The sequence below is a fragment of the Colletotrichum chrysophilum genome, assembly GCF_026319265.1.
Source record: "Colletotrichum chrysophilum strain AFK26 chromosome Unknown scaffold_32, whole genome shotgun sequence".
Classification (NCBI taxonomy): domain Eukaryota; kingdom Fungi; phylum Ascomycota; class Sordariomycetes; order Glomerellales; family Glomerellaceae; genus Colletotrichum; species Colletotrichum chrysophilum.
This window is the reverse complement of record NW_026517319.1, coordinates 52775-76724: the sequence shown is the minus strand read 5'-3', so window position 1 is coordinate 76724 and position 23950 is coordinate 52775. Positions and strand designations below refer to the sequence as shown.

General features: G+C 54.7%; 8 protein-coding genes across 8 annotated transcripts; 4 read left to right on the top strand and 4 right to left on the bottom strand.

Moving 5' to 3' along the window:
• Positions 1–343: 343 nt before the first annotated feature.
• On the top strand, positions 344–2297 carry COL26b_004978 (uncharacterized protein; the record flags this gene model as incomplete). The annotated part of the gene is made up of 5 exons (XM_053177836.1): positions 344–466; positions 538–560; positions 629–915; positions 971–1050; positions 1107–2297. The coding sequence occupies 5 exons, from the start codon at positions 344–346 to the stop codon at positions 2295–2297; spliced, it is 1704 nt and encodes a 567-aa protein (XP_053038145.1).
• A 435-nt stretch (positions 2298–2732) lies between these two features.
• Positions 2733–3364, top strand: COL26b_004977 (uncharacterized protein; the record flags this gene model as incomplete). Its single annotated transcript, XM_053177835.1, has 2 exons — positions 2733–3272; positions 3296–3364. 2 exons carry the CDS (start codon positions 2733–2735, stop codon positions 3362–3364), a joined length of 609 nt encoding a protein of 202 aa, XP_053038144.1.
• A 1482-nt stretch (positions 3365–4846) lies between these two features.
• COL26b_004976 (uncharacterized protein) lies at positions 4847–5663 on the bottom strand (the record flags this gene model as incomplete). The annotated part of the gene is made up of 2 exons (XM_053177834.1): positions 4847–4887; positions 4943–5663. 2 exons carry the CDS (start codon positions 5661–5663, stop codon positions 4847–4849), a joined length of 762 nt encoding a protein of 253 aa, XP_053038143.1.
• Positions 5664–7225: 1562 nt separating this feature from the next.
• COL26b_004975 (uncharacterized protein) lies at positions 7226–8158 on the top strand (the record flags this gene model as incomplete). The annotated part of the gene is made up of 1 exon (XM_053177833.1): positions 7226–8158. The coding sequence occupies one exon, from the start codon at positions 7226–7228 to the stop codon at positions 8156–8158; it is 933 nt and encodes a 310-aa protein (XP_053038142.1).
• A 184-nt stretch (positions 8159–8342) lies between these two features.
• COL26b_004974 (uncharacterized protein) lies at positions 8343–10061 on the bottom strand (the record flags this gene model as incomplete). The annotated part of the gene is made up of 4 exons (XM_053177832.1): positions 8343–9493; positions 9571–9607; positions 9666–9946; positions 10004–10061. The coding sequence occupies 4 exons, from the start codon at positions 10059–10061 to the stop codon at positions 8343–8345; spliced, it is 1527 nt and encodes a 508-aa protein (XP_053038141.1).
• Positions 10062–12682: 2621 nt separating this feature from the next.
• Positions 12683–14968, bottom strand: COL26b_004973 (uncharacterized protein; the record flags this gene model as incomplete). Its single annotated transcript, XM_053177831.1, has 1 exon — positions 12683–14968. One exon carries the CDS (start codon positions 14966–14968, stop codon positions 12683–12685), a length of 2286 nt encoding a protein of 761 aa, XP_053038140.1.
• Positions 14969–16709: 1741 nt separating this feature from the next.
• COL26b_004972 (uncharacterized protein) lies at positions 16710–18959 on the bottom strand (the record flags this gene model as incomplete). Its single annotated transcript, XM_053177830.1, has 2 exons — positions 16710–17447; positions 17499–18959. The coding sequence occupies 2 exons, from the start codon at positions 18957–18959 to the stop codon at positions 16710–16712; spliced, it is 2199 nt and encodes a 732-aa protein (XP_053038139.1).
• Positions 18960–20886: 1927 nt separating this feature from the next.
• On the top strand, positions 20887–21895 carry COL26b_004971 (uncharacterized protein; the record flags this gene model as incomplete). Its single annotated transcript, XM_053177829.1, has 3 exons — positions 20887–21465; positions 21520–21633; positions 21695–21895. 3 exons carry the CDS (start codon positions 20887–20889, stop codon positions 21893–21895), a joined length of 894 nt encoding a protein of 297 aa, XP_053038138.1.
• Between the last annotated feature and the right edge of the window lie 2055 nt (positions 21896–23950).

Genomic DNA, 23950 nt, shown 5'->3' with positions numbered 1-23950 from the left:
GGCCTGCGGACACAGAATAAATATCAGGCGACATCCTCGCGTGTTTTGTTTCTTGTGTCTGGATGAGATCCAGCCTGGGCCTTTTCTTCAACCCTCTGCCTTGGAATCGCCACTTTTAGGGTGCAGCACGTTGCAGATCACAACCTTTGAGACCCTGAGACCCGACTTTTCGCTTACCACCTTGACGTGCATAGCGTCATCGCATCGTGTGACGAACCGCATCCCGGTCTTTGAAAGGTTGTCTTCCGGCCTTTGTGGTCATTCTTGAATCTTTGAGAGAACCGTACGCATTTTCGACTTCTTTCGACCTCTACGCGCCCGTCAAATTCCCGAGATCGACACGATGGATATCGATACTGCGACCACGAGCGCGCGGCCTGAAAAGGTCCATGGCTCCAAGTTCAGATATTGGGCTGATAAGCTGGCCGTTGAGTCGGAGCCCGGCTTGACCAAGGCGCAGCTGATGGTATGGCATACCTACCACCTCGAGAAACCGCTTCGCGTGCCGAACTGAGACTAACGGATGCGTCCATTTAGCTGACGAACCACGATCTCAAACCGTGAGTAGTCGGCGACAGCGGCAAAACCGCTTATCAATCCCCTGGACATCTTGCTGACAGGTGGACAGTGTCGAACCCGAAAGACGGCAATGGGGTCCGTGGAACTTTGTGGCATTCTGGGTCGCTGACTCCTTCAACGTCAACACGTGGATGATTTCGTCTTCCATGGTTGTAGGTGGTCTTTCGTGGTGGCAGTCCTGGCTATGCGTTTGGCTGGGGTATGCAATTGCTGGTGCCTTCATTTGCTTGACTGGTCGCATCGGTGCTGTCTACCACATCGGTTTCCCCGTTGTCAACAGATCATCTTTCGGCATCTGGGGCAGTTTGTGGCCAGTTTTCAACAGAGCTGCGATGGGTGAGTTGGTCGAATCGTGAGCGCGGGGCCTTCTTACTAACCACCCTCCTTCTAGCCTGCATCTGGTACGGTGTTCAAGCTTACATCGGAGGCAATTGTGTTTACCTTATGATCCGATCAATTTGGAAATCTTGGGTGAGTGGGAGTCAAAACAGAGACTTCTTCGCAGCACGCCAGCTAATTGTCTCTAGGATCGCGAAACGATTAACCCTGGAGGCTTCCCATCAGACTCCGGTACTTCGACCGCGGAATACGTCTCCTTCTTCATCTTCTGGTTCTGTTCTTTGCCAGCCATTTGGTTCCCTGTTCACAAGATTCGCCATCTTTTCACCGTCAAGTCTTACGTGGCTCCCTGCGCCGGCATTGCGTTCTTGATCTGGGCCGTTGTGCGCGCCGGTGGCGTTGGCCCCATCATCCGCCAGCCTGCAAAACTCCAAGGCAGTGACCTTGCCTGGGAGTTTGTCAAGGGCGTCATGTCCTCTATCGCCAACTTCGCGACGCTCATCGTTAACGATCCCGATTTCTCCCGTTTCGCTAGAAAGCCCCGCGACGCCTTGTGGTCTCAGCTTATCACGATTCCCACTGGATTTGCCTTCACTTCCTTCATCGGCATCATCGTCTCGTCCTCATCGACCGTCATCTACAACTTGGACGAACCCATCTGGAACCCGCTGTCTCTCCTCGAGAGATTCATCGACGACGGTGGCTCTGGTCAGAGATTCGGAGTCTTCGTCATCGCGAGTTCCTTCGCTTTGGCTCAACTCGGTACGAACATTGCGGCGAACTCGGTCTCTGCAGGAACCGATATGACGGCCCTTTTGCCCCGCTACCTCAGCATCCGCCGCGGTGGATACATCTGTGCTGCTGTCGGTCTGGCCATGTGCCCTTACACCCTGCTCACCGACTCGAACAAGTTTACAACGTACCTCTCGGCATACAGCGTTTTCCTCAGCTCCATTGCCGGCGTCATGTGCTCCGATTACTACTTTGTCAGAAAGGGTTACCTCGAGATCAAGGAGCTCTACGATGCTCGCAAGGCTGGGCCTTACTTCTACACCTGGGGTATCAACTGGCGCGCTTATGCCGCCTACATTGGCGGAATTCTCATCAACGTTGTTGGTTTTGCTGGAGAGATTGGGCGCGATGTTCCTGTTGGTGCCAAATACATCTACAACATCAACTTCTTCGCTGGCTTCATCGTTTCAAGCGGCATGTACTGGGGTCTGTGTAAGATTTTCCCGGTTCCCGCGACCAGCGACAGGTGGATGGAGGTTGGCGAGGAGATTGATGACATCAGGGTAGCGTACGACAGCAACAGCCAAGACTTTGATGAGGAGGCTGTAACTGGTACTTCAAAGGGCCTTCATAGCCCGAAGCTTTGAAGTTGATGGAGGGGTCATATGTCTGAGGAGTTGACGATTTGGATTTTGTTGGATGATACCACTATTGCGAGCGAAAAGGTGTGACTGTTGTCTATGGAACTAGAAGAGCCTTTGCAGTTGAATTGAAGCATCAAGGCCGATATACTGCTTCTCAATGCCAAGCTATGTTTTGAGTGATAATTACCTTAAAAGACCAATCGCACAACCCATCGTAGGCTCTTGCGGACTGCATAGGATGGTACATGGTATCAGCTTATGAGGTAGCCAGACACTCAGGTCGGTAATAGTGAACGCCTCAGCAACCACCGTGTCCAGGGCTTTACACACTGTTGCAGTAACTCTAGCCCACGAATGAGGAGCAACACTGGTCTGCATCTGTGGGGCCATCAGCAGCTAACCAACTTCAACTCACCGCCAGCGGAGCGTCCAGAAGCAATGAAGTTGATCAATGTGCATACTCTTGAGATTGAAACATTCAATGCAGGAGAGCAAGTTCCAAGATACGCCATTCTATCTCATACATGGGGCAGTGACGAGATCAGCTTCCAAGAATGGATCACAAATTTCGGCAACCCCTCTCCTGAGTATCTGGAGAAGGATGGGTACCTGAAGATCATCAATGCTTGCTCGAAGACGCGGGATGACAAGCTACGTTACCTCTGGGTAGACACCATCTGTATCGACAAATCGAGCAGCGCCGAGCTCTCCGAGGCGATCAACTCCATGTTTGCGTGGTACGAGCGGGCTACCGTCTGTATTGTCTACATGGCTGATGTTGAGTGGGAGGATGAGCTCATCCATAAGATTCACACCAACCAATACTCAAGCTTTGGCTCAAGTCGATGGTTTACACGGGGGTGGACCTTGCAGGAGTTGTTAGCTCCCCGGAAAGTCTTCTTCTTCACCAAGGAATGGACAGAGATCGGCACCAAATCTGAACTAATGTTCAAAATCTCAAAGATCACCGGTATCGACGTTAGTTACCTCGCCGATACTAGGAGAATCTGGTCGGCAAGCATTGCCGCACGTATGAGCTGGGCATCCAATCGACACACAACACGACCTGAAGACATGGCTTATTGCCTGCTCGGCATCTTCGACATCAATATGCCGCTCTTGTACGGAGAGGGTTCGCGGGCTTTTCTACGCCTGCAAGAGGAAATCATCAAGTCCGCCGATGACCACACCATTTTCTGCTGGACTTGGGATGCAGACAAGACCCCTGATCAATGGCAGAGCGTTTTGGCTCCTTCTCCATCAGTCTTTTCAAATTCAGGCTCTTTCGTGGCCACGCACAGAAACTTCGAGAGCGCGCCATATCAAGTCACTAATGTCGGATTACGGATCAAGCTTCCCGTGGTAGCTGCAGTCAACTGTCTCTGCGCCATGCTGTCCGTCATTAGCACGGATGATGCGGACCCGGAGCACAAACGAATGATGTGCCTGCCTCTAATGGAAGAAGGCCACATTTACCGAAGATGCCCGTTCCCTGGTTGCCCATTTCCCGTACACCGATCTATCGTATGCGAGACTAAGGAAATGTACCTTCTGTACAAGATCTCGAGGAATACAGAGGATCTCATGCCATGGCCGTATCGCCATCTGTTTGAGTATGGCTTTCACATCAACATCCTCGATGAATCATTTTCCACAGACATAAACCGGCAAATGATTACCTCAGTCGACTGCTTGGTTCCTCAGCATAAGCAGACCCCCACATCGCATATATCAAGGCCAGTGTACAGCACAGTTGGCTTTCGGTCAGCCCTGACACATGCTTTTGGAGGCTTGATACTGAGAATCAACTATCGCAATGAGAGGTTTCTCGTCTTTCTCTCAGTGAGTCAAAGCGAGGGGAACTTGAAATGGAACTGTGAGGTTCTTGATCCCAAGTTCGCGGACCACGACGTTGATGATTGGCTCCTTGAATTCGAGGTGCATAGCAACAGCACAGAGAACATGCCCGACTGTAGCTTCCATTCAGCGCTTTCACCGAGTGGCACCGTACAGATACTCATAGCACTGGATGGAGACATCGTAAGCGAGGATGGTCGACGTATTCGAGTTATTTACCTTGTACTTTCGAGTAAAGATAACATGAGCCCACGTATGCAGGATACGTGGGGCACTTTGCAGCGCAGTTTAGGTGATGTTAAGGGACGACGGATGTTTTCATAGAGATATAAAAGGCGGATTGCATATCCCATCGAGTGCGAGTGGACTGCAGTACAAAGGCGTACGGGATAATATCCAATCAACTCATATATAGAGGGATCGACACTTTTTTTTAGCGAATAACGAATTTCGTGGTTGATCAGAATTGGAGAAAAACTAGAGGCCTATGTACTGCAGTCCACTCGCACTCGATGGGATACTCCAATCGCGATTGATTTACTAAACTCAACATAAATCTGGATGAATGATAACATAACGGACGTAAGGATGATGAGTATTGAAACCCACGAGGTTGCATCAACTGGGTTCTTTGACTATATGGTTGAACCCGTCCTGAGACTCTCAATCGTTATTTCGAAACAAACCTGCAGTGGTCAAACCATTGATGGATCAGACATAAATATCAATGTCCTAACTGTAAGTGCAATCATGCAATGACGCTGCCATGTCCTCCATCATACCACGCATACTATCCGTATGGCTTTCCAGTATGGAAACAACTCTGGCACCATTGCCTTCTGCGCGAGCAACAATTTCAGCTTCATTGTGGACTGACGGCGGCGCAAAGATGGTCTTTCCAACGGTGATCATACCCATCTGATCCAGAGGCTCCACGGGATACGCGTTGGTAAGCAGCTGATCGGGTACCGAAAGTCTACCCAAAGCTTCTCGGAGAAATGGGGCCAAGTTGCCGCGAATACACGCTTGATGCAACTTCATTTCATCCTTCCCCTTTGCGAAGTAATCAGCGTACAGCTGGCGGAGACGCTGACACTGTTTCGGCGTCTTGCAGTTCATAAATCCGTAGTCGACAGCAACGGCGGAGACCGGCCCAGTTCGCTCCCATTGGGCATACCTCTTAAGCTGCCAGACACTTTCATAACTTTGCCCGACGACTTTCATTAGGCCTCTGAAGTTGCGAAGTCCAGAAATTTCGTTAGACAGGCCATGCTTTTCGAACAAGAATGGGATAGTGGAGTGCGTTACGGCGCTCCAGAACTCATCGAGACATGTCTCGTGGAGAAGCTTCCGGTAGGCGCGCCGCATGTGCAACAAGCTCTGCCAGTTGGGAGCCGTACAGAATCCAAGGTCAATCCAATTGTCCTCGTCCACGTTAGGAATCAGACCAAGCTTCATCTGTGTCCAAAACACAAAGGCTTGGCGCTTCGCGAGAGGACGAATATCCGTCATGATGGTGTCGCAGAGTTGGGGAGGACACCACTGGCTCGCCACGTCACAGAAGATATTCCCAAAAATCAGGACATTGCGAGTTGGTACTGAAGCCCTGGAGACCTTTGAGCCAAGCGGCATCGTCAGCCAGGCCCGTCTTATTGCAGCTCGATATCAGGAGCTCCTGTAAGTCGTCGTCCTCGCATGCCTTTCGAAGCTGTTCGTCTGCGGTGCCGCTGTGGACGATGTGGCAGTAGACACGAAAGAGTCGCGCTCGATCGGCTCCTTTAGCGAAGAACTTGAACCCGAAGGTGTGAGAGATTTCCTCGTCCATTGGGAAGAAGCGCTTGCGGCATGCGACCACTAGACGTGCTGCGGCATCTGTTGTAGGAAGATTGGCCGCATCGTCTATTTTAGGGTTGAATTAGAGATCAATTGTTACCGGCGATTGGTTCACATGCTTACTTGATGTCTTCGTCCTCAACTTCGATTCCAGAGAAGCGGGAAAAGAAGTCGGCCTCTCTGGGGTCCACATCTTCATACCGGAACAGCGATTTATCTACCGTCTCTGGTATGAACTGACAGTACGCAGCTAACGTGTTGATTCCAGTTGCCATTATGGACTGCGTATGACTCGCCCCTCAGCTACTGAGTATCTTGTTGATGTAAGGAAGTCTTGCCGGGAGGATACATGAACCAGACTAGCAGAAGTATAGTTGGCGAGGTGAGTCGGGGTAGATCATGGTGGTGAGCGGGGCTTTATAGGTACTTTCCAAGAACCGTAAGCAAGTATCAAGAACTATGGGACGAATTTGGTGTCTGGCTGTGACTGCATTCGAAATGTTTAGAAGCAAATGGCACAACAATAACACACATGGATTATGGACGCTAACTCTTGTACATGAAACACTGAAAAAGAAAGGAAAAAAAGAAAATGTATCGTAATTGCTGAAGCAATTACATGTCGGCTGTAGCCCTCACGCATGCCCTCCTTCCTCTTCCTCTTTCCATCTGGCTCTGCGCCTTTAACTTTCCCGCGTCACTTCAAATAATGGCTCAAGGTTATTCTTAGCACCTACTATCGCGCGCTTGAGGGGTCTAATCGCTGATAATAATTTCGGAAAGCAGAGATCTGCGCACCGTGGTAGAATTAGCCATGGGAAAAGCTCTTGGAATGAAGGCTCTTGAAAGGGATAAGCCAAGTTTATCAAGTAAATAATAGTCGAAGGGGAGTGTTCAAGTGTCAAGCCGTGGCGTGGATCGGCTTACCGAGACACACCGATCTCGGTGTGCCCCGCACGGAAATGAATCCCGATTACACTAACAAGCCGAGGCAAATCGCCAATTGCCCCTGCAACACATCATCTCTTTACCCCGGACCGCCCCCAACCTCACCTCCCTCAACAATCTTTACCGGCACTCACCAATTCTCACCATTGTCACTTTCCAAAGTCCTCAATTGATACCGCCAGGCCTCTTAGTCGTGAAATTACAGCTTTTAGACACTTGAAGGGCCCTCCCGAAGCTGTGTACTGCCTCCCTGAAGTCCGCCACAACAACAATAACATCCGTGCATCACCACAATGGCTTCTCTCAAGTCCCCTCCTCCTCCCGTTCCCGACACGGACATCACCTTCCCCCGTCCCCACATTCTCCAGATCACCCTCAACCGGCCCCGCCATCTCAACTCCATCCCCTCACCGCAGCACTACGCCCTCTCCAAGCTCTACGAGTGGTACGACGCCGAGCCGTCCCTCCGATGCGCCGTCCTCACCGGTACTGGCCGTGCCTTCTGCGCCGGCGCCGACCTGAAGGAATGGAACGTCCGCAACACTTCTGGTAAATCGCCCACCCCGTCGTCCGTCAGCACCGGCTCGGGCGGCGCCCTCGCAGCAACAGCCACGGCCTCCCCGGCTCCCGTCGTCACGTCTTCGCACCCCGATGCCAAGCCTGGTGAAAAGCGGCCGTCGTCCGCTGGGTTCGGCGGCCTGAGCAATAGAGGTGGCAAGAAGCCTGTCATCGCGGCCGTCAACGGGCTGTGTCTCGGCGGAGGGATGGAGATGATCATCAACGCGGATCTGGTGTATGCCTCCAACAAAGCCAAGTTCGGGCTCCCGGAGGTCACGATTGGCGTAGTAGCTATCGCGGGCGCGCTGCCTAGGCTTATCAAGGCCGTGGGTAGGCAACGTGCGACGGAGATGGCATTGATTGGCAGGTCAGACTATACGCCTGAGCAGATGCTCTCGTGGGGCTTGGTGAACCAAGTTGTGGAGCCGGACAGGTTGTTGGACACGGCGTTGGCTGCTGCCGAGGCCATCGCCAATAACTCCCCGGACTCGGTGATTGTGTCCCGGGAGGGATTGAAGAGCGGATGGGAGGCGATGGGGCCCGAGGATGCTACGGGACTGGTCGATCGAACCATCTATCGGAAGATGGAGGCTGCAGAAAATATGACGGAGGGAGTCAAGAGCTTCGTTGAGAAAAGGAAGCCAGTGTGGGTTGACAGCAAGTTGTGAGTGGGCAGACGATCATGACCATTTGTATTATTACGGTTATCAGTCTGCACCTTCAATGTAAAACGATTCGCCCTTCACACTACGTTACGGTACGTGACCGTTGGATATCATAAGCTTCCCCCATATACAACCCCTAAACCAGAGCACAAACAGCTCTTCCCCCAACTTTGACGGAGCCAACCAACTACTGGCCAAATTCCTTGTTCTCCACACGAAGCTCTCCAGAGCCAGACTCGGAGTCCTTCTCGACAGCACCGTGCGTCGCATCGCCGGGGGTGCCCATGCTCGCCTTCCAGTGCAGCTGCACCTTTCCGCCGGTGAAGAGACGGTCGATCTGCTCGAGGCTGAGGTTCTGCGTCTCGGGGTAGAAGAACCAGATGAGGGGGATGAAGAAGAAGTTGAAGACGCAGAAGTAGACGTAGGTGCGCCAGCCGATGCTGTTGATGCTGACGGGCGTGATCTCGACGACGAGGAAGGTGAAGATCCAGTTGGAGGCCGTGGCGAGGGCGGCGGCGCGCGTGCGGATGGCCAGCGGGGCGTACTCGGCGGGCAGCAGCCAGGGGATGGCGAGCAGGCCGACGGCGAAGAAGAAGTTGAAGAGGAAGAGCATGACGATGGCGACGATGCCTGCGGGGACGCTGCCGTTGGAGACGGTGCCGGCGAGGATGGCCATGCAGGCGCACTGGCCGGCGGCGGCGAAGAGCATGAGCTTGCGGCGGCCGAGGCGGTCGATGACCCAGATGGGGATGAGGGAGGAGAAGAAGTAGGCGATGCCGTTGAAGCCGGCGAGGAGGAGGGAGAGGTTGTGCGACATGCCGACGGACTCCTGGAAGATGACGGGAGCGTAGTAGGTGATCAGGTTGATGCCGGACAGCTGCTGCATGAACTGACCGCCGATACCCAGCATGGTGCGGTAGAAGAACTTCTGGTCGCCGTTCTTGAACATCATCTTGAAGGATCCGGTGTTGGCGGCCTCGCGCTCCTCGCGGATGGCGGCTTGAATCTCGGCGAGGTTGGCCTGCAGCTTGGGGTCGTTCTCGGTGATGGAGTGGGCGTCCTTCTCGACGGCCCACAGAATGTGGCGGGCTTCGTCGTGGCGGTCGTGGGCGATGAGCCAACGGGGGGACTCGGGCAGGACGAGGACGCCGAGGAAGGTGACGACGGCGAAGAGGATCTGCAGGGCGAGGGGGAAGCGGAACTGCGAGTCGTTTCCGACGTAGCTCATGCCGTAGTCGACCCAGTAACTGAGGGCCACTCCAAAGATGTTGATGGCGAGCTCGATGGCGAGACCCTTGCCTCGGTTATCGGCCTTCATCAACTCGGAGTGCCAAACAGCTAATCAGAGTGAGCATCTCTGTCCACGATGGATGGAGTTTATCATCAACACTTACGGATTGTACTAGTATTCAAACCATTGCCTAGACCCGCTACGATTCTTCCGACGATCAACTGAAAAGAACATCAGTGAGTTGTGAGTTAATCAGATATGCCGGTAATTGCCTCTTACCTGAGGGATTCCAAAAGAGGCGGCCTGCAACGCGGCTCCGATGCTCAGCACGATGCAGCCAAGCATGATGCACTTGCGGCGTCCAAGCCGCTCGCCAAAGATCAGACAAAAAATGGCGCCGAAGAAGCATCCAATCTCGTAGATGGCTACGACGGTGCCCTGCAGCGATGAGCTGCCGCCGCCGCCGTTGGTGGTGTCGATCTCGGGGAACGTCCGGGTGAAGGCGTAGCCGGTGAGGAGACCTGACATTACACCTTGATCGTAACCGAATAACAAGAAACCTAAATCCGTGTGTTAACAAGAAAATTTCCCGGCGACGTCCCGGAGGACCGTCTTACCTGATCCGGCCGTGGCCGTGATGGCCCAGTTGAGAGGGCGACCCGTGAGGATGGTCATGATGGATGGCGGTGTTGATGGTGATGGCGATGGCGATGAGTAAGGAGTGTGGATGTGTGTTGTCGCTCGAAATCCAAAACAACAAAATAAGAGGGTGGGGGGAGGCTCTCGTGTCTCACGCGATGACTTGAATCGCGGACCGATGAGAGAGGGTGAGAGAGATCTGGGGGAGGGTCAAAGCTGACTGGGTCAAAAAAAGAAAGAGACAAGGCCCCTCTCACGATGGGATGGGGATGGCGTGGCTATCTATATGTGCAACTTCCAGTGACCATGGCTATGTGAGCTTTTGGTGTTGAGAGTGTGTGCATGCAAGTAGGTACACGAAAAAGCAAAGACGAAGAAAAACTTCGCTACCAACAACCTCCTTTCGCCTCGTCTAACCACTAGGCGCCGCTACGAAACAACGTCATTTGATTGCAGCCAAAACCTTGGGGAACCTGTGTCAAATGCTGCATCTCTTCAACCCATGGAGCAACCTGTTCCCCTCCCCACAGGGTACCGGAGTGCGGGGACCCCAGCGCGGAGGTAATTAAGGCCAACCAAAGAAGACATGCGAATGGGACCATGGAACTGAAGATGGGGAGGGGGGGCCGCGACGACGTGAACTGCAGCGGCACCCCGATGTCTGTTCTTGGGTTGCTGTGGGCAGTTGGAGGCGCTTCAATGGGCGGGTGGCACGAAACTGACTCGCGACGACCTCTGTGGTTGTGAGAACCCGGCATGCGGGAAAAGACTCGAAGGGTTTTTTTTTTGTCCCTTTTTTTCTTTAGTAAAATCCTTTGTATGTACATCAAGTAGCGTGGTATATGTGTGTGCGCGCGCAATTCAATGCAATACGACCAACAGTTGTGGTCTGCCATTGGGGCCTAACGGCGGCAAGATGGCACCCAAGTCCCTGGCTGGTTTCCCGCGGGTTTTTTTCTTGGGGGAGGAAATTTGCCGAACCCAGCCATGCAATTGAACAATCGACATGGCTCATGGCCAAGGTCCGGAGGTGAATCCGGGGCCAGTGCCGATGGGTGGATGGTGGGAGGGAGCGATGCCGCAACGGAACAGACAGGGATCAGGGTCAAATTCGCCGACTTAGGGCCACTCTGTGGAGGGGGCGTCGAGCTGCCCTTTGCAAAGATGACAGGGCAGTTGAAAGCGCCTGCGCGGCCGGCGGGAGGACTGAGACTCAGACAACTCTGCTTCCACATGCCGTGCCGCTCCGGCTCCCTCCGAATAGCCGTCGGTCAACGGGCCTAGCACCGATCCAACAATGGCCTGTTTGAGCCGTCATGGACGACTGTGATTGCTCACTTTTCCCCATGTTTCCTGCAGAAGAAAAGCTGCGAGGTCATTCGAAGCGCACGAACCAGACTTGCGGCTGAACATGCCCTGCAACCCCAGCAACCAAGCATCCAACTTGTTCAACGAACCCTGACGCCCTGGCTCTGGCTCTGGTTCCCATCTGGCTGGCTCTACTGGTATGGCATGCACATCGATCGGCTGAAGCAGAGGCGAAAATCTCCTAGGAGAAACAGAAACCCCTGCCGCTTCACTCGAGGCATGCCGTTCAGCCCGGAGAACGTTAACCGATGGGCAATTGGGACCAGACGATGCGAGACGGACGAAGAGTCCGACGAACCACCCAGACGACGCCTCAGAGACGCATCAAAATCAGCCACCGAATTTTCCATCGTGAAGTGCGCCTCGGGTTGCCGCCCAAGAACCTCCAATTCCGTCTTAACCCGTCCCTAGCGCACTGTCAGGTCGGGGCCGCGTCAAAAGTTCGCACTTGTTCCCGTCGAACCACCCCCAAAACGGGAACGGCCACAGGGAGATGAGGTCATCCCCCGTCCCTGACCCCGGCCGGTCCCTTGTCGTCCTCCTCCGCAATCCCGCATGAACGCCGCAACGCTGGGCTTCCGCCTGCCGTCAGTGTGAAAAAAGCCGGTAGTGCCTCACCTTATTCCGTACGACTCACGGGGTCAGTCCCTGGCGACGAAAAAAAAGAAGACACATGAAAAACACGGGGTGGGGATGTGTGCCTCGACCCACGTTCTCCACGCCCTCCCTCCCTCCCTTCCTTGGTCGCTCGCTCGCTCGTAGCCCGAGGTGGTCTGGGGCCGCCAATCTTGTTGCCCATGGGGCCGCTTCGTTCTTCCCAGATGGGGGGATCGCGACGTCAGATGTTGAAGCTTTTGGCGGGTACCACAGAAACTTTTTTGCGTGATGCTAATCTCGGAATCCAGCCTCTCGGAGACCGCGTGCTGGAACCATTAGACCGGATCCTGTCCGCTTTGTGTGATGTACTGTACGTAGTATTGGAGCCATCTTGCGCGCGCATGTGTGGATGCGGCTTTTAGGCTTTGGTATCATAGACTTGCTGTTGTTTCGATACTAGAGGAGCCGATACTGAATATCGACGCGTGGCGCTGAGGTCGCGTTGCGCCAACTCTTTCCCGAGCGGCTGCAGCTACTCACACAGGATGTAGTGTCAGAGCAACTTCATCAACCCATCTGACCAAAATGAAAAGAAAACAACATGTGTATCCCTTCCCCCCAATTTTAATCATCCAATTCATGCTTTCGTGTTCACACACAATAAAATAGGAAAAAACAGCCGGAGGCATATACTAACCGTCTCCCAAGTCTCCCCAAAACTCCTTCAGGTCATCTGCCCTCCACTTGGTGCCCCATCCGCTCTCCTTTTCAATCTTCTCCAGGAGCTGTAGTATCGCACGATGCTCCGCGGGGTGGCTCATGCAACGTCCCGCAATCCAAAGGGGCTGGACGCTGTTTGTCCAGGCCCCGTGGTGGTGATTAGTCATTGATATTCCGCATATTTGCCTGGCATGCCAGAGCGCTGACCGAGGTCTCGGGGATAACCGGAGCGATGCTGGCCTGTTCTGTAACATGAGGAGAGACGCCGTGTGGTATAGTTGGTTACCCGATATCGCGGCCGGGTTGCTGTACAGTATCTTGGGAAAGGGCTCCGTGTCGGACGAGGGGATCGACATGATGTGCTGCATCTCGGACGGCCGACGGCTGTGCCAGTCCTCGACGTATCTCCATAGCTTCATCCACCGCACTCGGTATCTCATGTCATTCCTAGGTCCGTCAAAGAATAGTCCACCCGGGTTCGCCTTGGCCAGTGGGGCCAAGAGGTCAAGGACCTGGGCGCAGATATAGACTGCATAGTTCGCCCACATATCATGGCCGGGGTGGGAGAGGAACAACCCGACGTCTGCCTCGAGGTCGATTTGCGACGCCCAGTGGTTGACCGGGATCAGAGTTTTCACCGACGAGATCAGACCGCCGCAGACATCCATTCTGGCAAAGCACCAGAAGAGAGCTTGCTCGACACCGCCTACGAAGCCGTTCATGCCGACGGCCTCCATTAGACTGGCGCAGCCGTCCAAATGTCTTCGCCAAGCTTTTGGCGAACAGCTGGCCATCTCCAACACGCAGAGCACCACGCAGGACGCTATGACGGCTGTTGTCCGAGTTGAGAGTTGTGGTAGTAAAAGGTGTATCGCTTCTTGGTAAAGGGCTAGACTCTGATCCGTCGGCCGGTCCCGGTTCTTCAGCTCCAGTTGCCGGGCAGACAAGGCAAGCATTGAATAGCGCAGGTGGTCATGTGATCGAGCCATGGTCGGTAAGGAGTGTTGGAAGTGCCGCTGGTTGTCAAACTTGTCCAGCCAGGGTGAGATCTCATCCACCCAGTTCTTCCATAGCGCACACTCCTCTTCCAGGGGTAGGAAAGGGGGCTCGTGATCCGAAGATATTTCTCCAGTCGCCTCAGGCGCTTCGGCGGACGAGTTCTCACCAGAGCTGGCGTCGATGGATCTTCGTCTTGAGTTCTGACCAGAGGCTGGCGAACCTGGTCTTGTTGGCCCATTTGACCGTACCTCTTGGATGAGGTGGTTTCTTAGTGTTGAGTGTAGTTCGTGGTATGCGGATCCTGGCAAGAAGATTCCGTCTTCGTAGGAGCCCTCTGGCGTGAACATTTGGTCCATAAACTCGAAGGGCGCGTCTATCAGGGGGTCGAGAGCGAGGGTTGTGATGGGAATGCCGCTGACCGTGGTTGTTGAGTGATGGTCGTGTGGCCCCTGCCCAGCACCACCGCCGCCCTGGCTAAGGTATATCAGGTTTGCGACAGCATTGTCGGTGAGCAGCTGCTGCGATGCAGATGAGGGCGACGCCTGGAAATCCATGCGGTCGCCCGTCTGCGCGTGCCCCTTGTCGCTGGTGTCGTCATCTCGACGTGTTGATGGCGTCAAAAGCGAGCCAAAGCCCGACACAGCAACCGGATCTGTTGGTGCAGAACTAGGCCCTGAGGAAGACAGCGTTCGTTTTGCGGTACTCGAGCCCGCGATGGAAGCCGTATGGCCACCTGCCGTCGATGTCGTATATGATACAGGGCTGTCAAAGGTCTTGGTCTCATCATCCTCGAGGCTCTTGCGACGGTCTCCCTCACCATCACCTCCTGGTGGTGACAGCGGTGAGGGTTCTGGTTCCGGTTCGGAGTCGTAGTCGTGAAAGCCTGGTGGGAGGTGATAGTCCCGAATGACCTCGCTTGTGACATCAAGAATCTCAAAATGCCGCCGTGGGGGTGGTCTCCTAGCTTTTCTCATTGACGGGTGGTCTTGCAGGATCGTCTGGGCGTTCTCGGCACGGAAGGTGACTTTGATGCCCCATTCGCACCTTTCCTTGCGGCGAGAGCAGCCTCCGCACGCCGGCCGCCCCTCGTCGCACTTGCGCTTCTTGCGGCGGCAATTGAGACATCCGGTTCGTGTCCGGGTCCTCTTCTTCTTTGCCGGTGGTTGGTCCGGGTCGGGATCGGTGGGTGGTGGAGGAGGGTGCGGACGTGGCCGGGTCGTCTGGCCCTCCTCGGCCGGCGACGGCGGCCTGTCGACCATGATGGCGACAGGATGGGATTGAAGCTTCCCTGAGGCGGTGCGGTGCGGGCGTTGGTGAGGCGATGAGGGTCTAGACCATGGGTATCGCAATGCGCAAGCGCAATCCTGTTGCGGCAGGAGAGGCAACAGCAGCAGCAGGAGGCGGCTATTGCTGGGGTAGGTCGTCCAATTGGTGAAAGGTTGTGTGAGAAGTTCGTGGAGCAGTTGCGCTTCGACATGCGCTTCCGCGAAGACAGCCAGCCAGGCGGGCGGGCGGTGCGGGTAGAGATGGGATGTCGTGTATGTATAAGGTAAGGTAAGGTAAGATGTGCAAAATGGTTCGATAAGATTGCCACGAATGGAGCTGTTCAGGGACCTGTGAAGAAGAGCAGAGAACAGCTGCAGCTTTGGTTAACTCCCCCCGAGGCCAAGGACGGGAGATGAAACAGAGTTCATTCTAGTTCTGCATAGGAGGTGTTTGCCGATGGTTGAGAGGTGAAAGGACCCTGCAGTTGCAGTTCAGATTGAGGTTTGGTGCCCAATGACGGCGGCTTCGGAGCACATGAGGGCGACTGACATGTTGCTTCTTCTTCTTCGACGACTTCTCCTGGTTGGCTGTGTGGTATAGCGTCATGTATCGTGGCTGAGAGCTATCCCGAGCAGCCGGTCTACTACTCCAATGTCAAAGAGGCAAAGGGGCTGAGCTGTGATGGAGCTACCGTACCTCGCTCACCAATTCGAACAATAACACAGAGACAGACACACGGGGAGGAGAGTTTGCGGGGAGATTCTGGGGGCAGTTGTAAGCGGTGTCGGACGGCCTAGTGACAGCTACCTACTCGAACTGCCTGCCCGCCGCCCCCCAGAATTGGCTGAAGAGATTGGCCCGGGGATAAACAGGGGTAGCCCCTGTCGTCGCAGCTCTTGGGACAAACTCTGAGCGTTGGGCTGCTGGCTGCGAATGCGATGCGCTGCTTTCAGTGGTCTGAACCGTTGAACCCCTCGTCTCGGGGGACGCTCCTGAGCAAAGTCCAGCAACAAAAGCCCTGGGATCCCCGGCTGAACCCCCGCCATTCTGCTGTCCGCAGTGACACTCCCCCACACCCGGAGAGGAGCAGCAGCCCAGCAGCCCAGCAGTCCCCCCTTCAAGCTTTTCCCACTGCCGTTCCGGATGGCAATGAGCGTCACGCTGTCGCTTTTTTTTTAAGCATGATTGAGTGTGTGCGTGGCCCGCGGACTTTCGGTCCAAAGCTGAGAACTGACATGTCCGCCCATTGATCTTTCTAAGGGACCCGTCGGAGCTTTCCCCGACCAATTGACATGGAATCACGATAGCATCGTCATCCGTGATCCCCTTCAAAAGCAAAGACCGAAATTCTGAACAACGACCACGAGGACAGACAGAAAGCAGGCTGAGAATGGGATCTTCCCCCAGCTCGAACCGAAGAAATGAAACCAATCAAAGGCAGTCCACAACGAGGCCGCGCTGCTCTGCGACACCGGTTCGCTCATGACTCGGAACTCGGCCTGCTGATGCCGTGGCCAACGCTCGAAATTCCAAAATAAGGCATCGTGTAACTTTTTTCGGGCTCAATTACTATCCAGGGTTATCCGTGTCTATGCAATCCATGTGCCAAATATGCCCCCCCTAAACGCCGCTCGCACCTTTGTCCCGAACCAGTCCTCCTCTTCTTTCTTCATTAGAGCTCGTTGGGTGTGATGCGACAAAAAAATTCCTCAAGACAGCTTCATGAGTAAGTGCTTAGTGGTGGTGGACGGGGTTCAGGTCCCGGAACTCGCCCCGCAGGCTGTCCACGCCATTGGCTCTGACCTCCTCGACGAGCTTGGCGACCTCGGGGGCGATGACGTTCTCGTCGAAACCGAAGTACCTGTACGCGTCGGGGCCCGGGAGAGAGTGTCCGAAAGAGCTCATCGAGTAGCCGGCATCGGCGTAGCGCTCCCATCCGTTAACAGCGTACGCCTCGATAACCACACGCGGCGCCTTGGAGCGGTACTGGAGCACCTCGCGCTTGTACTCAATCGACTGCTTGTCGAAGATGCGCTGGCACGGGAAGCTGACGATGCGCGCCTTGATGTTGTGCTTCTCCGCGAGCAGCTTGGCCGTCTTGACGGCAAAAACCATCTCGGCGCCGACGCCGATGAGCGTGACGTCGGCATCCTGCTCCTCCTTGAAGACGTAGGCGCCCTTGAGCACCTTGTCGCGGGAAGTGAATTGGGGGTATTGCTCGAGATTCTGGCGCGAGAGGGAGATGATCGTCGGTGACTCCTTGGCCTCCATCGCCGCGATGAAGGCACCGGCCGTCTCCTCGCTGTCGCAGGGACGGATGTACAGAAGGTTCGGCATCGCACGGTAGAGGGCGGGCAGGGCAATAGGCTGGTGGGTGGGGCCGTCCTCGCCGGTTCCGATCGAGTCGTGGGTCGCGATGTGAATCTGCTGGAGGCGCTGGAGAGCACCCATACGCACACCGGGGGCGGCGTACTGATTCGTTAGTATGGACTTGTAAGTGGGTTGAGATCAGGTGTCACTCACGATGTAGAACATGAAGAAGCTGGAGGTGACGGGGAGGATAGCACCCTTGTTAAAAGCAGCCAACCCGTTGGCGATAGAAGCCATGGCATGCTCACGAATGCCGTAGTGGATGTAGCGGCCGGTGTAGTCGCCGTTGATGCCGCAAGTCGTCTTCAAGTCCGGGTTCTGGAAGTCGACCTTGCCCTTCCAGATCATGTTGACGGAAGGAGACAGGTCAGCGGTACCGACCATCAGGTTGTTGACTCCGGCAGCAATGGGGTTGCATACGAGACCAGCCGACTTTCTCGAGGGAGTGGGAGTCGTAGGGAAGTCCTCCTTGGCGGGGATAAACTTGCGCCAGTCCGCAGTCCACTCCCCAGCGACACGCTTCTTGAACTCGGCAGCAAGCTCAGGGTGCTCGCGGGTGTAAGCCTCAACCAGCTGGTTCCACTCGGCCTCGATCTGCTCACCGCGGGGGATAGCCTCGCGGAAGTAGTTGTAAACCTGGTCAGACACGACAAAGTGCTGCTCGGGATCCATGCCGAAGTTCTTCTTGATGTTGGCAACGTCAGCAGGGCCGTAGGCGGCACCGTGGGCCTTGGCGTTGCCGGCGACAGCACTGCCAATACCGATGACGGTGTGGATGTTGATGAAAGTAGGCTTGTCGCTGCTGTTGCGAGCAGAATCCATGGCACGAACGATGGCCTCGACGTCCCAGTTGCCGTCCTCAATCTCAATGACGTTCCAGCCACAGGCACGCATCTTCGTGTTCACATCCTCAGTGTTGCAGAGGTCGACGCTGCCATCGCAAGTAATCTGGTTGTTATCGTACATGACGACCAGGTTGTTGAGCTTCCAGTGGCCGGCAAGCTGAATGGCCTCCATAGCCACACCCTCCTGCAAGCAGGCATCTCCAATCATACACCATGTCATGTTGTTGACGACGGGGAAGTTGGGACGGTTGTAAGTGGCGGCCAGGTGCTTGCTGGCAGCGGCCAGACCAACGGCGTTGGCGATACCCTGGCCCAGCGGGCCGGTCGTCACCTCGATACCCTCGTGCTCGATCTCAGGGTGGCCGGGGCAGAAAGAGTCGGTGCGGCTAGAGTGGTAGGACTTGAGCTGGTCCATAGTCATGTGCTTGTAGCCGGTCAAGTGCAGGAAGCTGTATTGGAACAGACATGTGTGGCCGTTGGACAGAACGAAACGGTCTCTGTTGAAGTAGTTGGGGTTCTTGGGAGAGTACTTCATAATGTACTTCCAGAGAGAGGTTCCGATGGCAGCCATGCCCATGGCACCACCGGGGTGGCCGCCCTTGAACTGCTCACACAAGTCGGCGATGAGACAGCGGAATGTGCGGAGAACGAAGTCGACCTCCTTCTTGTCGGCCTCGGTGAGCTGGAACTGGCTGTTTGAGCCGTTGATTGACTTTGCGGCCACAACGCCATGGGGGACGGGCTCGGCGGGGACTGCACTGGGCGCCATTGTGAATTGTGTATGAGAGACGTCAGGGGTATCACGAGGTGAGGGTATCTCGGTCTCGGTGTGAGAGTGTGGGGTAGCGTCGGGAGTCGCACTCGTTTTCTTGGTTGACGTTGACCTCGTTCACAGTGTCCAACGAAGAGAAAGAGAAGCAGCCGTCAAAAGCAAATGGTATCAAGCAAGTCGTGTCTCTTTCGAGAGTTAATTAAGTGAGGAGAAACAGAAGGGCCAGCGAGTAGACGGCAGAGGCGGGCATCGGGCCATTTTGTTAGATATATTCGTGGCCATGCTGGTCTGGTCTTGTCTGGCTTGGGTTGGTTCTGCCCCCTCTGTGTGCTTGAGATGACCATTTTGGGATGGAAGTGGGATGTGAAGCCAATGCGAAGCAGTACGGCATTCGGAAGGAGCGCTTAACGTTTCCCAAAACAGGCAGGGGAAGGGAGCAACCGGCGACTGTCACTTGACTGCCGGAAAATTTAGTCGGGAAAAGTACGGCAGATTTCAATCACGATTCTCATTGGTCAGAAAGTTCGCAGCACTGGCGTCGGGCGATGCAGCTGCTGTGTGTAATCTAGGACGAGGTAAAGGCAAGCGCTGGTGCATGCACAAGCACTTTTAAAAAAAAAAAAAAATTGAGATCAGAGAAGGTTCAGATCATAAGCGCTTTTTTTTTTTTTTTTTTCAAATTCTGATCGATGATGCAAAACAGCGGACCAGAAGCGCAGAGCGATGACTCGGAAAAGTCCCGAAGAGCAGCGGGCGTATCAGTGTCTTTGATGGATGAGCATTGGGCAGAAAATTGCGGGTGACTAAGCGAGAAAAGCTGCGTGTGGTCCGTGCTTCACCGCGGGGGAGATTGGAAGCGCTTCGTTTTGCCGTCTTGTCGCTGGCGTCGGGCACGAGCCACCATCTGGTCTCCTTACGTAAGACTTCTCTGGCCACTCACCGTCTCAACATTCTTCCCCGCCAAACCACCCGCGTGAACGCGCAGTTTTTGAAGCTGTTAGTGTGCGGAGTCTCCACACCCATCAGACACTAACAATTTTCATCGCGGGCAGCTTTCCATTTGATCCATTCCTTTCTTTGTCTGCTTGTTGTGTCGTTGGTGGATGGTATGGTTGGATGCCACGCTGGCGCATTGTCGACTCCAGCTGTCCTCTAATAGGATCTCTTCCGTCCAGTATCAGACAGACCCTCTTCGCTTCCGCCTGCTCTTTCTCCCAACTCCAGTCTCCAGCATCTCTCCCGTGGGAAACAACCGGGTCCTTGACCCAATAAACGTTGCAAATCTCGTCGAAACTATTTTTGCTGCCGTCCCCTTGCCCCGTCATCGCCGAAAGTCTATTCCTGATTCCATCGTGACCTGAACCCAACCCACAGACAAGAGTCCAGACTTACACTTTTCTGCTCTTTGTGTCTCTCAAGTGGCCCTCAGTTCCCCTCATCCGACCGGCTGCCGTCTCCCGTCCCCCCGCCTTCACACCGGAGACGTCCCGCCAAGAGCGCTTGTACCTGCCCCCCTCCTCCACGTCCCCGTTCATCTCCAGCGGTGCCGCGGAGTCAATGCCGCGCAAACATCGAAGCTGCAGCACCATGTTGGCCCCGGCGCGTCGGGATGCTTCACCGTCGCCTCGATGAACGCCCGGCAATCCATCCTCCAAGATGTCTTCACACAACTCCAAGCGAAACTCGTCGTCGTCTTCCCGTCCTCCCCGGCCGCTCTTGTGTCACTCATATAGCCAACCCGTGACCGCAATGTTTCTGTTTCGACCTCGTCCACCTAGCTCACTCCCACTCTCACTACCTGTGCCTTGCTCATCTTCATTCATACCTTGAACAACTGCGACCTTTAGACATTCGACAGCCTTGTTGTAATATCATCCTTTCTATACACACTGTTTACTAAGATACCCAACCTTCAACCTTCACAATGCCTCCCGTAGCTGTCAGCGATATGGATCTCCCCGCGGAGCCCGTCCACCCCAAGCCCGAGGCCAAGGACCCTCTCGCTTCCTCCGTCGCTACTCCTCAACTCTTCTCCCTCGCCAACAAGACCATTGTCATCACCGGCGGCGGCCGTGGCCTCGGAATCACCTTCGCCCTCGCCGTTCTCGAGGCCGGAGGTCACGCCGCCTGCCTCGATATCCTCCCCGAGCCCGCCGCCGTCGAGTGGGCTCACCTCGCCAAGCTGGCCAAGGCCAACAACCTCTCCGTCACATACCACAAGTGCGACATCACCGACGAGCCCGCTACCGAGAAGATCTTCAACCAGATCGCCGACGAGGCCGACCAGCGTGGCGCTCCCTTCTGGGGCGCCATCGCATGCGCCGGGATCCAGCAGAAGATCCCTGCCCTCGAGTACCCCGTCGCCGACTTTGAGCGCATACAAAAAGTCAACGTCGTCGGTGTCTTTGTGACCGCTAAGCAGGCCGCCCGCGTGCTCGTCGGCCGCAAGAGCAAGGGCAGCATCCTGCTCATCTCCAGCATGTCTGGAGAGATCGCCAACCGCGTAAGTTTGTCAGTCTGTCTGAAAAGTGTGGACCCCGGCTGACATTCTCTGTAGGGATTGACTTGCAGCGCGTACAACACCAGCAAGGCCGCTGTCCAGCAAATGTGCAGATCCGTCGCCCAGGAATGGGGTCAGTACGGCATCCGCGTGAACACCCTCTCCCCCGGTGTAAGTTGGCCTCCATCTCATGCCACTCTCACTCGTCCATGTCTAACTCATCTGTCAACAGTATATCCGCACCGCCATGACCGACCAGCTCCTGCAGGCCGAGCCCGACGTCGAGACGACCTGGATGCGCGGTGCTCTGCTCCAGCGCCTCGGCACCCCCGAGGACTTCAAGGCTCCGGCCGTCTTCCTCCTGTCCGAGGGTAGCTCCTTCATGACCGGAGCCGACCTTCGCGTCGACGGCGGCCACTGTGCCTCAGCATAAACGACGTATTCTCATGTGAATGCGACCAAGAACAAGACCCCATGCATGATCGATGAGATCTTCGATGAGATTGGCTCCGTAATATGGCACACAGCCCCCCCTCGGGAGCAACAACTCACTCGATGCCACCCACTCCTGGGTGTTCACCGCCGACGAGAGTCGCGTGGTGCAGACATGTAGAATCAGTATGATTAGAGCGAGCATTAATAGCGGTTTCTATTTCGTAGAAGAGAATGCAATCACCCAAAGCAGGGCCCTTCCTGCAGTAGACACAATCCTTTTTTTTTTAACCCACTGATTGATGTGAGTACGTGTGAGCCAAGGTCAGGGAGTTGAGAGTGTGGCGCCATTCTCACTGAGGTTGAGCCTCTCGATATCTCATATTATCAACATATTGTTCTGTGATGTCACGTTCAACTATAATCTCAGTCTTATGCTCGCGCATGAGTTCAATAGTCAGGTGTGAAGGCAACTACAGTCACCTAGCGTTCATTCGCGACACGTTGGAGGCGGCAGAATCTAAGCACTCTACCCTGGCAGAGAGACTTCGCGAGAGGGTTGATCCCTTTTTGAGGGAATTCCCGAACGTCTGAAAAGGGACGCCTCGGAACTTACTTAGCCACCCAGCAGCTTGCAGAGTTTGGCTGATCACTTGCACTTCGAGTTGTTTGAGCCACTGAGAATGCAGCGCATCCCGTCAGATGAAACGAAACCTTGAAAAGAGGCACCGCCCGGGCCAGTCGGATGAATGACGCGAGGTCTGGATGAAGATGTCGTCTAGACGGAGAACCTGCTCAGCTCTCCCTTTCTTCTATCTTTCCAATTCAAATCACCACTGGTCAAATTCAGTGAAAAAGAATCAGCTCAGTCGCTTCTACTGCGTTACCGAATGAGTGTAGCAGGCAGGTGTCATTCTCGATAAAGTTTCAAGAAACCTTTCCTTGCAAGTGCTCATACCATTCTGGTCTCAGCATGGGCAAGGGAAACAACGATTTCAAATCGACGCAGTTTTAGTCTCCGTCCCATTAAACGTCGATCAACAATCCTACGACCTCTCAAAGCGCGCCTTTGTCACCGCCTCTTTCTGGTACTGACCTTTCAGCACTTGACGACGTGACTTTTTCCCGGAAGAAAAATGAGATTTTTTTTATGTTTACTTGCAGCGGCGGCCGTCGCCTTGGCTGCAAGCCCGGGCAGCCCGACGGAACCCCAACGCCATCTCCGTAACCCGGTCCCCGACACCACGCGAGATAATGGCGGCAGCCCGCGTCCAGGTCAGAGCCGCCAGAGCAAATACAACGTGTGCTGCAAATTCAATGCCGAAAAGACTAAATGCGTAAGTCGACTCACGGGCACCGGCTTGAGATGTAGATCAGGCCTTTGCTAACGAAAGCTTCCGCAGGTTTGCATAGCCCGCGATAAGTTTGTAAGTGTCATCTTTGACGAAGCTTGAATATCAACCATTAATTCTTCTACAGGACTGCGAGAGGGGAACCTGCTTAACGTCAGGCTCGGGTTGGACACTGGAGCCGGAGGGAGATCTTTGATTATACTTCACCAGAGATCATATCTCAAGTCATTGAGACCTTTGAACCGAGAATGCGGGTGCATTCCAAGGCAAATGGAACTCGGCAGCGGTCAATCATCAGCGTATCAAGGCTACATTTTGTGTATGCAAGCAAAAATAGGTCCTTGGGAAGCCTAGTTTCAGTAATTGAATTCACCAAGCCATCAACGAAGAGCTTCCATGCAAGAACAAACCCATGGTGATAATGATGCTCAAGTGTACCTATTGTGAGGTCGGCATAGAATCGGAGTCTATCGGCACCGAGCCCGACAGTTGGCAGGGAGAGACATACTCCGACTTTTCCGTGGGCTTGAGCATGCTGGACGCATGTGGTGGCTATTACAACTCCGAAGTCCGTGAGGCTTATATCCACTTCATTGTGAACTACTGCAACCACTGACATCTGATGATCGCATAGCGCCTCACTAGCCCCGAACATAAGCGCTGAACTCCGAAGGATGAGAGGACCGTTGCATACTCTCGGGCCC